This window comes from Tachyglossus aculeatus, chromosome 9 (assembly GCF_015852505.1).
Source record: "Tachyglossus aculeatus isolate mTacAcu1 chromosome 9, mTacAcu1.pri, whole genome shotgun sequence".
In the NCBI taxonomy this organism is placed as follows: Eukaryota; Metazoa; Chordata; class Mammalia; order Monotremata; family Tachyglossidae; genus Tachyglossus; species Tachyglossus aculeatus.
Window position 1 is genome coordinate 65347619 of NC_052074.1, and position 13353 is coordinate 65360971.

General features: G+C 41.8%; 1 protein-coding gene across 1 annotated transcript in view; it reads left to right on the top strand.

The window, feature by feature from the left end:
- The window catches only part of CALCRL (calcitonin receptor like receptor), a 154689-nt gene that overhangs the window by 110295 nt on the left and 31041 nt on the right, over positions 1-13353 (top strand). The window contains exons 6-8 of the mRNA XM_038751530.1: positions 6605-6715; positions 6806-6918; positions 7618-7709. Of these exons, the coding sequence (XP_038607458.1) occupies positions 6605-6715; positions 6806-6918; positions 7618-7709 (316 nt within the window). The remainder of the gene's footprint in view (positions 1-6604; positions 6716-6805; positions 6919-7617; positions 7710-13353) is intronic.

Genomic DNA, 13353 nt, shown 5'->3' on the forward strand with positions numbered 1-13353 from the left:
GCGTAGTGAGGTAGATTTAGCAGTAATCCCTATCAAGATGTTAGCTGAAACTATTTGCTTTCCCAAGCGCTTAGTACAGTGTTCTGCACACAGTAAGTGCTCAATAAATATTCTAGACTGTGAGCCCACTGTTGGGTAGGGACCGTCTCTATATGTTGCCAACTTGTACTTCCCAAGCGCTTAGTACAGTGTTCTGCACACAGTAAGTGCTCAATAAATATTCTAGACTGTGAGCCCACTGTTGGGTAGGGACCGTCTCTATATGTTGCCAACTTGTACTTCCCAAGCACTTAGTACAGTGCTCTGCACACAGTAAGAGCTCAATAAATACGATTGAATGAATGAATGAATAAATAAATATGATTGAATGAATGAACTTCAGTGGGAACTTCAGTTCTAAAATCCCAACTTACTCCCCACTAAAGGATCAGTTCCCTTCCGCCACTACGATTCATTCAATCATATTTATTGAGCGCTTACTGTGTGCAGAGCACTGTACTAAGCGCTTGGGGAGTACAAGTCGGCAACATATAGAGACGGTCCCTACCCAACAACGGGCTCACAGTCTAGAAACTAAGTCAAAGAGCTCCCCGATAGATCGAGTGTCGAGCAAGAAAAGTTAAGAACCCGGAATATAATCTTATGGCTCATCTGCAAGTGTGAATGAGAGATGGAAGAGCATAGGAATCAATGAATTAGACTTAGAAGGAGACATCAGTTTATGTAAACCAGGTCCAACTGCTTACCTAGAACTTTTGGATAGTTTTTTTTTGCCTCTAGTGGGACTTGAACTTCTATTTTTCCAATCATCCTCCCACCCTGCTTCTAAAGTCCAATATTACACATTGCCAGACAGAAGACTGCCGTCAATCAGTCAATCCATCGATTGCATTTATTGACCACTTACTGTACTACGTGTTTGGGAGAGTACAGTATAAAAGAGTTGTTAGACGTGTTCCCTGCCCACAAGGAGCTTACAATTTAGAGGGATGACTGTGGTATTTGTTAAGCGCTTACCGGGTCACAAGCACTGTACTAAGTGGTGGGGCAGATACAAGACAATAAGATCCCACACTAAGCCGAATATAATAATGATGATGGTATTTGTTAAGCGCTTACTATATGCCAAGCATTGTTCTGAGCGCTGGGGTAGATACAAGGTAATCAGGTTGTCCCGTGTGGGGCTCACAGTCTAAATCCCCATTTTACAGCTGAGGGAACTGAGGCACAGAGAAGTTAAGTGACTTGCCCAAAGTCACACAGCTGATAAGTGGCAGAGTCATCGCAGATACTGTTGGGTCTTCCTCTATATTCTTCACTGTTATTGATGGAAAAACTCAACATTCAATCATTAGCGCTTTTGCAATGTTTTGTGCAACAGTCTATGAGTGATACATGATTGGAGAGTCACAAAGGAGAGTTGTCAAAATGATGAATTGAGGACTGACGGGGTTGGAAATAAGGGAAATGGGGCAATTACAAAAAGCTCCATGCTGGCCCTAGGAAATTCAGCCTCTGATCTGACACGTTCCCAACTTCAGTCATGATAAAGCCAGTAGTTTACAACACATCCAAAGAAATCAGGCAGTTAATAATGGTGGTTAAATTTTAAACTTCTGGAGAATAAAATAACATGCGACACAGCGTCAAAGCAGCCCTTTCTAAACAAGAAACCCTACTCAGCCTCTACTTACGTGGTTGATAATTGGTTGTCTCAGAGGGGATACTCTCTGTTAGGCATCCTGAGGGCTGACGGAGGAAACCACCAGGATGAGTTTGATGAGTGGTTCTGAAATCTACTTTAGCGCAAAACCAAGCCATAGTTCCATAACACCGTACGGATCATCATAACTCTGGCAAGATAACTGCTTATTGAGGCCTTTGTTGAAGAATACAGATCAAACTAAGAAGCACATGGAGCAAATGATGAGATTCTGAAGCTGAACAAATACAAGGCTGTGCAGATCCAGCCACCCCTAGAACCGTTCTTTACAGCCATGCGCCAGAACGGAGGAAGAGATAGGGAAAATGGTGTCGGAATACCATTTTTGATTCTTTTTCGGCTCTACAGACAAGGACTTGTATGTCCGAAGTCAAAAGGTTAATAGGTAGTTCCTGTCATTACTGCCAACCAACGTTTAGAGAAAAAGAGTTTATCTTGCTATTGAAACCGGTGGTTCTCATTTGCCATTCAAAATGGCTATCCTTGGAATGGAGAAGAATTCAATTCATGATATTTGTATGAGAAACATTTTTGTGCTGCCTGGATGCTCATAAAATGGACAAGTCAAACTAAATGTCCATTTTCACATTAACCATTCATTCCTGATGTTCAGCAATTATATAACAATTCACGTAGTAGTTTTCATACCAGAGTAAAAACCAAACCTCTTAAGCTATGAGCCCCGAGTAATAATAATAATAATAATAATAATAATGGCATTTGTTAAGCGCTCACTATGTGCCAAGCACTGTTCTAAGCGCTGGGGTTTGTCCGACTTACTATCTTAAAATGGCCCCAGTGCTCAGCAGAGTAAGGGCTTAAAAACCGTAATTAATTAGTAATACTCCAGTCTCATTTATCTAGAATAACTAGGTCCAGAAGAATCCTACTAGTCTGGAAAAATAAGTGTAAATGATTTCTAGTATAGCAAAATGGTTTTCTTTACATAAAGTGCAGTGCAGTCTACCATTTATGCAAAATTCCAATAATCAGTTACCATGCACCCAGATTTTCTCCAGCGCCTATATTGTCCCCAGAGAGGCAGATCATTTTCTCTGGAGACAACATACCTATGCAATTTTCTATTCTGTTGAACAGATTTTCAGCCTGCTGATCACCCTAGAATGGAAAAGAACCATTGTTTTCTCTATTGACTTTCTCTGGTGATTTTAAAGCTGGTATTTTAAACATTCTACTCTAAGTGGGTTGGCTACATGTAGGTATTACATTAGAACTACCAATTTGCTCATTGTCCTAAGGTGAATGAGCGCAAGCAAAATAGAAAATAAAGAAAACAATTTTCAGAAACTAATAAGAATCATACCTACAGATATATATGAAGATTGTCTATATACAGATCTTCTACTACAAATTAGATTTTACTGGTCAGAGTTGCGAATTATGAAAATAAAAGCAGCATGGTGATTATGTCTTGGGTATTACCGAATTCTGCTGAATACTGTGACTCTGCAGGATTTCTTAAAGATATGCTGCAAGGTCTCCGAAAGTACAAAACTGAGGTATAATAGTTTAAGAATTTAATCTCCTTTTTAACCTAAATTTAACATTTACCCTTTATATCTTGGAAAACTAAGGAAATTCATGCCATGGTAATAGAGATAAACCCTGTTCACTGCAATCATAAACTGTTCATTTTGAACACATTTATTGGAACAACCAGATTTCATATCTCATCAACACTGCTGACGAGATGAATTCAAACTTCTTTAATAGTGGAGGCTAAAATGTATTTGAAATTTAGACTGAGATGCTAAGCAGAAGCTTTGAAAAAATCACAACCATCTCGATTGTCTGTTAGGTCTGTACTCAAGAAAAATTAAAATGTAGCAATCAGCCTGGAGCAGAGGGGACTTCCAGGAGAGGAAGCTATAAGAGTGGCCCTGCTATTTTTATGATTATTGTTGTATTTAAGTGCTTACTATCTGTCAAGCGCTGTTTGAAGTGCTGGAGTAGATAGAAGTTATCTGGACACAGTCCCCGTCCCACATGAGACTCGCAGTCTAAGTATGAGGGAGCGCAGGTATTGAATCCCCATTTTACAGTTGAGGAAACTGAAGAACAAAGAAGTTAAGTGGCTTTCCCAAGGATGCACAACCTGGATTAGAACCCAGGCCCATGCTCTTTCCACTAAGCCATGCCGCTTCTGTCGGCTATTAAGTTAAAGACCACCATGACTTCTTCTGGGATACTCCCTAGCCTGGTAAATCCACCAGTGTGGCTCAGTTCACTGTTTGAGGAAGTGTCACGCGAGGGTGGTTGGGTGTAAAGGTGTCCGGAAGGGCATGGTAATGGTCTCACTCCCTTTAGAATTACGTCCACCTCTTCTTAATGTTTTTTGAATACCATTGTGAAAAATTCCCCAGGGATAGCTCACGAATGATTAGGTATGGGTTAGTTTTGTGAAATCATTTCCACCTGAAGTTCCCATGTGGGTTGGAGTGACTTCCGCATGAGCTTAGTCCGAATAATAATAATGATAATAATTTTGGTATTTATTAAGTGCTTACTATGTGCAAAGCACTGTTCTAAGCACTGGGGAGGTTACAGGGTGATCAGGTTGCCCCACGGGGGGCTCACCGTCTTAATCCCCATTTTACAGATAAGGGAACTGAAGCACAGAGAAGTTAAGTGACTTGCCCAAAGTCACACAGCTGACAATTGGCGGAGCCGGGATTTGAACCCATGACCTCTGACTCCAAAGCCCGTGCTCTTTCCACTGAGCCACGCTAGTAGGAGAGAAGCGCAGTGACGTAGGAGGAGGCAAGTGGCAGAGCTGGGATTCGAGCCCATGACCTCTGACTCCGAAGCCCGGGCTCCTTCTACTGAGCCACCCTGCTTCTCTAATAATAATAATAATAAGAAGAAGAAGAATATGAGGAAATCACTGGACTCCTAACATTGAACACAACTGAAGAATGCCTAACAGTAGAATTCCCAGTCCCCTGTTGTATGAGGAGCTGAAATTGGGCAATCAAAAATGAGAACAATTAATGAAGGAATCCACTGGAAAAATGTTTGAGCACTTACTGTGTAGAACTCTATGCATTTGGGAAAATACAGTAGAATTAGTAGGTTCATTCCTTCCCCTGAAGGAGCTTATAATCTGGTAAGGGAGACAGACATTAAAATAAATTTTAGCTAGGAGAAAGAATTAGGGTATATAGAAATATATAAAAGTGCAATGGGAGGTGTGAGAATCCAGCTGTTTAAGTGACCCAGAAGTAACTGTTGAAGGTTATATAAGTGTTGAGGGTAATGTGGGTAGGCAGATGACAGATAAATCAGGGTAAGGCATTCTGAAGAAGCTTTGTTTTCCAAAGGGCCATGAATATGGGTAGAGAAGTGGATTAGCAGCTGTGAAGGGAAAGGAATTTCCAGGGAGAGCCGAGGAAGAGGCCAGAGGCAGGAGAGATGAGGACATTGCACAGTGAGGAGATTAGCTTGAGAGGAATGGGTAGATAAATAGGAAGGAAAGAGCTGATCGGGCCTTAAAGTCAGGAGATTCTGGTTGTTGCAGTGTGAGGAATGGGCTGTCATCTGATGTTTTCAAGGAGCTCAGAATGACACTGCAGATAAATGATCCTGGCAGCAGAATGAAGTATGGACTGGGGAAGGAGAAGAGAAATCAAGGAGGGAGCTGATGCGGTCATCAGGTCAGGATATGTCAAATTCTTAGGCTACGGTGATGGGAGGAAGGAGTGCATTCTGGAAATACTGTGGAGGAAGAGCTGACGGGATTTGGTGGCAGACTCAATGTGGGGGTTGAAAGAGATGGGGAAGTGGAGGATAAAGCCAAGGTTACAGGGTTGAGTACAGAGGAAATAAGACCACAGCTAAACAAAGCCTCAGACAACGGTGGGTTCCTGCTGAAAACTGGATTAGCAGCTCTTTTTTAGTAGAAGCCCCATAAAGATTGTGAGATAAGGTGATAAAAGCAAAAACAGTAACAAGTACTGCAAACAATCAATATGTTAGTCCAACAGAAGAAAGGTTTTATTGGTGCTGAAGGTGGTTGGAAAGAGTCCCACTCTGATCTCTTCAGTCACACAGGTCATCAAGTGTGAATTTTGGTGTCTATTGAGAGAATTAATGGGTTGAATCCTATGATTTTGCCAATGCTCTTGTGGCATGGCTAGAATGTTTGCAAAATGACTGTGTTGTGATGGAAAAAAAAAGATGGTTCACATCCGCAGAGAAGCGATGTGGCTTAGTGGAAAGCATACGGGCTTGGAACTCAGAGGACATGGGTTCTAATCCCGGCTCCGCCACCTGTCTGCTGTGTGACCTTGGGCAAGCCAATTCACTTCTCTGAGCCTCGGTTCCCTCAGCTGTAAAATGGGGATGAAGACTGTGAGCCCCCCATGGGACCACCTGATTATCTTGTATCCCCACCCCAGTGCTTCAAGCAGTGCTTGGCACATAGTAAGCGCTTAACAAATACAACAATTATTATTATTATCTGTGTGAATCGGGTTTTCCTATATAGATTCTACAAGCGTGGCTCAGTGGAAAGAGCCCGGGCTTTGGAGTCAGAGTTCATGGGTTCAAATCCCGGCTCCGCCAATTGTCATCTGGGTGACTTTGGGCAAGTCACTTAACTTCTCTGTGTCTCAGTTACCTCATCTGTAAAATGGAGGTTAAGACTGTGAGCCCCACGTGGGTCAACCTGATCACCTTGTAACCTCCCCAGCGCTTAGAACAGTTCTTTGCACATAGTAAGCTCTTAATAAATGCCATCATTATTATTATTATTACTAGTAGTCCTAATACAAAATCATATAAAATCACACTGTTTTCACAGTCAGCTTCAAGGAAAACCTGAGTTGTGTAAGGAACCCTGTCTGTCTGTTCCCTCTTCAGGTCCTTATTGTAACCGGACGTGGGATGGCTGGCTGTGCTGGAATGATGTGGCTGCAGGGACTGAGTCAATGCAACACTGCCCAGATTACTTTCAGGACTTTGACCCTTCAGGTAAAAGGAGCCTGACTGCCTTTTGAAGTAAAGGCCAACTTGAAGAGTAGATGTCTCATTTTTTGTCCTTCCTTCTCACCCTTTTTCAAGAAAAAGTTACAAAGATCTGTGACCCAAGTGGAAACTGGTTCAGACACCCAGAGAGCAACAGAACGTGGACAAACTACACCCAGTGCAATACTCACACCCATGAGAAAGTGAAGGTCAGTATCCTTTCCGTGCTGCCATTTAATGGCCACGAACAACCGCCGAAGACTTTTTCTTGGAGGCATTTTTAGAAAAGAGTGAAACAAGAAAACCTCATGCTCCCTTCTTTCCCCTGCCACGCTGCAAACTTCCTTGCCCTGCATCAGGAGGAGTTTTGGAAGCAGTTTTGCAGGACTGAGAAAGGTCCAGGTCATTTAGATTAGTTGTTTTCTCTCAATAGCAACGCTATTGTCATTCTCCAGGCAGGGAACCGTGTATGAATAGCACTTGTTCGTACTTTTCTGCATTCACTGGAAGGCCATATTGATATATGTCCAATCGGGAAGAATATCTTACAATAAAAATTTGTTTGGTAAAAAACAAAACAAAACAAAAAACCTACAGTAGAAAGTATACTGAGTTAAAATATAGATGAGTGAATTATGTTGTGGCCTGGAATCCAATTTCTTCATAGTAAAAGGAAATGCATTATCTGAGCATTAAAAGTCAGTGATTGCACATACAACAAAATTGTGTTCAGCCTTTCACATGCCAGAAATAAGGCACTGAATGAAAACAATTCGGAACCACAAGATGACCGTCCTAAATATTTTATCCATGTGATTAGCAGCAGTAAAATCCAAAACAAATGTAAGATAATGTTCTAAAGACTTTTCAGAATGCAGCATCATTTTCTCTCTTTTCTTGTATTACAGACAGCCTTGAATTTATTTTACTTGACTATTATTGGACACGGGCTGTCGATTGCATCCCTTCTCATCTCTCTTGGGATATTCTTTTATTTCACGTAAGTACAATTAGAATCACTTTGTTTGGCTTCAAACATTATTCATTCAAACATTAAACCTGGAAGCGGAGCCAGGTTTAGAACCCAGGTCCTTCTGAATCCCAGGCTTGGGCTCTATCGACAAGGCTCTACTGCTTTTCCCGTTAATCTTCCTTCCCCCTTTATGATCGTCATTGATCAGACCTCTATCTGGGAATATAGTTCTCTGAGGAACCTCAAAGCTGAAGTGTGATAGGGAGAACTTAGAGGAACCAAAAGAGAATGATCGAAATGTTTAAAATAATATTTTAAGGTTTAATGAAAGACAGATTAGAAGCAAGATTAAAAACTGGTGTTTCACTGCTCGGAAAAGGTGAGAGGCCTTAATCACGGAACCCAAGGGTGTGAAGGAATATCACTTGTCAGCTGTGTGACTTTGGGCAAATCACTTAACTTCTCTGGGCCTCGGTTACCTCATCTGTAAAATGGGGATTGAGACTGTGAGCCCCTCGTGGGACAACCTGATCACCTTGTAACCTCCCCAGCACTTAGAACAGTGCTTTGCACATAGTAAGTGCTTAATAAATGTCATTCTTATTATTATTATTATCATCTTCCAGACTGTGAGCCCATTGTTGGATAGGGATTGTCATTATTTGTTGCCGAATTGTACTTCCCAAGCGCTTAGTACAGTGCTCTGCATACAGTAAGTGCTCAATAAATACGTTTGAATGAATGAATGAATTCTAGGTTCTCGGCCTAGAATATTTCCCCACAAGAGGCTCAATCATTATCATCATCAACATCAGTGATATGATATTAATATCACCATTATCATTCATCTTCAAACAGAATACAGAAATCTAAAGGTAGTTCTCAATCTTTATTAGTGGTTTAGAGAGAGTGAAGTGCCAAGTCCCACAAAGATCAAGGACCGTGCTCCTGCTGCTACTACTACTGCTACTACTATCTTAATAATAACAATAATAATAATAATAATGGCATTTTTAAGTGCTTACAATGTGGCAAGCACTGTTCTAAGCCCTGGTGTAGATACAAGGTAATCAGTTTGTCCCACATGGGGCTCACAGTCCTAATCCTCATTTTACAGATGAGGTAACTGAGGCCCAGAGAAGTGAAGTGACTTGCCCACTTCGCACAGCTGACAAATGGCAGAGCCAGGATCAGAACCCATGGCCTCTGACTCCCAAGCCCGGGCTCTTTCCATTAAATCACGTTGCTTCTTGAATCCACTGTCTTGACTTTACTAACCCAACAATTCCATTCTTTACTCATTTAAGATGACAGATGTGTGTTTGGTCAATTAAGGGTATTTCTGACACCACTATTTTCCTGTACACTTACAGTTAGGAACAATTTGCAATCTCAAGATCAGTGCTGTTGGGTCTACTGTTTTCTTCACTCCAATCACTCCAAAGTGTACACACTTTAATGCTCTGTTGCTTCTTCTTCTGGCAATTTATTTCAGTGTCTGCCTCCTCCCACCATCACTACCATCATCGGTAGTATTTATTGAGTGCTTACTATACGCAGGACTCTGTGCTTGGGGGAGTACTGTACACAGAGTTGATAGACACATTCCTGCCCACTTAATTGAAATCTCCTGAGGAGAGGGATTGTGCCTTCAAATTCAGTTGTATTCCTCCAAGAGCTTAGTGCAGTGCTCTGCAAAGAGTAAGCGTTGCATCGATATTACTAACTGATTGACTCTCAAAGAGAAAATTTCATTACCTTATGGTAATATGATCCAATTAAAAGCATTAGGGATTGTATATTAGAAATAATAATAATAATATTTCATTTATTCATTGTCGTATTTATTGAGCGCTTACTGTGTGCAGAGCACTGTACTAAGCACTTGGGAAGGACAAGTTGGCAACATCTAAAGACGGTCCCTACCCAACAACGGGCTCACAGTCTATAATAATAATAATAATAATGTTGGTATTTGTTAAGCAGTTACTATGTGCCAAGCACGGTTCTAAGCACTAGGGTAGATACAAGGTAATCAGGTTACACCACATGGGGCTCACAGTCTTAATCCCTATTTTACAGATGAAGGAACTGAGGCACAGAGAAGTTAAATGACTTGCCCAAAGTCACACAGCTGACATGTGAGGGAGCCGGGATTAGAACCCGTGACCTCTGACTCCCAAGCCCGGGCTCTAACCACTAAGCCATGCTGCTTCTCTAAATATTCCTTCTGGATGTTATTCCGGTGCCAGACAAAAAGAATGGCAGTAATAGGATAATGGTCCTCTTGTTGTATACTGAATTTGCAGTATATTACACACACAACAGTGGAATTATTTTGAATTAAGTATCATTAACCACAGTCTCACCTAGTGGATTTTGTTCTGATGACTTGACACCTGTATACATGTTTTGTTTTGCTGTCTGTCTCCCCTTTCTAGACTGTGAGCCCATTGTTGGGTAGGGACCATCTCTATATGTTTCCAATTTATACTTCCCAAGCATTTAGTACAGTGCTCTGCACACAGTAAGTGCTCAATAAATATGATTGAATGAATGAATAAATGTTTATCAAATACCACGAATTATTATTATCCTGCTGCCCAAATGTGGCAATGTGGAAATCTATAAAACTAAAGATAATAAACACTAATTTTTAGTATAATAACTGAATAAACAAAACAATTCTAGGTAAACATGTGGGGCCAACTGGCAGGCAAGTACAGTGCTCTGCACACAGTAAGCACTCAATAAATACGATTGAATGAATGAATTCAATAAATGAATGAATGAATGGATTTCTCGTATGATACTGGCAGGGGACCACAAGACAGAGCCAGGCACTGACCCAAGAAGTGATACATGTGTGCTTTGAACCTCCGAGAAATACAAGGAAGAGAAAACTCTTTGTCTGCCTTGATCAGGAAAAGACCGGTGGCAGGGAGGGAAAGGTTACTTACTGTTTCTGATATGAAAAAGGAGGGCATTCCAAGCCGGAGGCAGGATGTAGGAGAGAGGTCAGCGGTGAGGTAGAGGAAATCCAGGTACAGTTGGAGGTTGGCATTAGAGGCAGGAAATGTGTCTGTTTATTGTTATATTGTACTCTCCCAATCACTCAGTACAGTGCTCTGCATACAGTAAGTGCTCAATAAATACACTTGATGAATGAATTAGAGGAGCAAAGTTGTCTTATAGTAGGAGAGCAGTGAGATAAGGTAGGAGGGGAAAAGGTGATTAAGAGCTCTAAAACCGATCAAGGAGGTAGATAGGCAACCACTCGGGGGTTTTGAGGAATTGGGAAACGTGGACTGAACATTTTTGTAGAAAAATGATCCAGGCAGCAGAGTGAAGTATAGACTGGAGTTGGGAGAGCTGGGAGTCAAGAAGGTCAGGAAGGAGACTAATACGGTAATCAAGGCGGGATAGCATAAGTAATAATAATGATGGCATTTATTAAGCGTTTACCATGTGCAAAGCACTGTTTGAAGCGCTGGGGTTGTTACAAGGTGATCAGGTTGTCCCACGGGGGGCTCACAGTCTTAATCCCCATTTTACAGATGAGGTAACCGAGGCACAGAGACGTGAAGTGACTTGCCCAAAGTCCCACAGCTGACAATCGGCGGAGCCGGGATTCGAACCCATGAACTCTGACTCCAAAACCCGTGCTCTTTCCAATGAGGCACGGGACCCAAAACTGAGAAGGGGACCCAGAACTGAAGCTGTAGGGCGTCCCACAGTTAGAGGATGGGAGGCAAAGGTGGAGCATGAAAAAGAAACTGAGAAGGAGCGGCCAGCGAGATAGAAGTTTCGGGATAGGATGAGTGTCCGTGGAGCCGGGGTTGGATAATGTTTCCAGAAGAAGGGGATGGTCAACAGTGTCGAAGGCAGCTGAGAGATCGAGGAGGCCATTGGATTTGGCAGGAAGGAGATCGTTGGTGACCCTTGAGAAGGTGGTTTCTGTGGAGTGAAGGGGGCGGGAGCCAGATTGGAGGGGGCCAGGAGGAGAATTGGAGGAGAGGAACTTGAGACAGTGGATGTGGACGAGTCGCTCAAGGAATTTGGAGAAGAATGGTAGGAGGGAGATGGGGCCGTAAGTGGAGGGAGCCATAGAGTTAAGAAAGGATTTTTTAGTATAGGGGAGACACTGGCATGTCTCGCTATCTACTTCTTCATTGTCCTCCATGCCTCAGTGGGAACATGACTTACAGGATGGAGAGAATACAAGTGGCCCAGTGTATAAACCTTGTAATCAATTCCTCCATCCAGGTGTTCGGTCTCAGGACCGTCTCATCTGTTGTTTCCAGATGCAGACACAGAACTTCACCAACTGAGTGCTAAGTTAGCACATTATCTGCCTTCACAGGATTTATGGTGTTGAGAAATTTCAAGACACAACTGCCCACGACAGATTCAATCTGCCAGTTTGCAACCCTGCCAATCCCATCATCTGACAGGGGGGTGACCCCCTAACAAGAGACTTGTTCCCTATATGACTTCCACCTAGGAATATTTTTCTAGTTGAACACCCAAAGGGATTTTCCCTCCTTTCCCAACTTCAAAAAAAACCTTATATTCCCAAGAAACATTTTAGAGGTGAACAAAATCCACACACACACATGGCCCTCCCCTACTAGATTGTTAATTCTTCAAGGGTAGGTACTACGTGCACTGAATCTATGATACTCTCCGAAGCACTTAGTGCAGTGCTTTGCACTGTGTATAGTGAACAGGTAGACAAAAAGAGTCTTAACTACTGTCCGCACCTCTTTCATTTTACATTAGCGGCTAATTGCCCCACCTTTCCTGCTGCGTATTGACAGACTGTAGGCTCACTGTGGACAGGGAATGAGTGCATTTTGTTGTATTATACTCTTCCAAGAGCTTAGTACAGTGCTCTGCACACAGTAAGCTATCGATAGATACAACTGACTGACTGACTGACGAGTCTTCCAAATTCACAGCAGATCCCGGCAATGCTGGTGAGGATTTCACCTCCACAGCACCTTGAGATCTCTGTTCCTCTGTGTCTCCCCTTTTGACATCTCCCTTTTCCTACCACAATTCCCACTGATCCTGGTTCCCCAACTGGAGTCGGAAAATTTTGACTCCCCTTTATGGGTTTGCCTGCCCCCAACCCCCAGTCTAGCAAATGTGCGCGGGTAAAAGTTTACTCGTGTGAGGATTTTGTTCATCTCTAAAATGTATCTTGGGAATAAATAGTTTTGGGGTTTTATTAAGTTTGGGAAAGGAGGAAAAATCCCTTTAGGGGTTCAACTAGAAAAATATCTAGAGGCAAGTTGAAGATATGTTTTAAATTTTTTCAATAATATACAATTTTTAAAAATAATTCTAGTAGTTATTTTCTGAGAAACTCAAAGTTTTATATAATTTCATAAATGAGTATATGCATATATGGCTGGAACCTTTGCAATTAAAAGATGAAAATCAGGGAGACTTTATTAGTTTTTAAAAAAAAAAATGGCATAGAATGATTCTAAAGCTACTGTATAATAAATGCATAGTTTGAAATAGTAAAACCACAACTGTGGAAAATTTAATTAACCGATCAATCAATCAATGGTATTTATTGACTGCTTACTGTGTGCAGAGCACTGTAGCTTGCGAAAGTACAATATAAGGAACATCTGCAAGGAACTCCATCGATGATGCT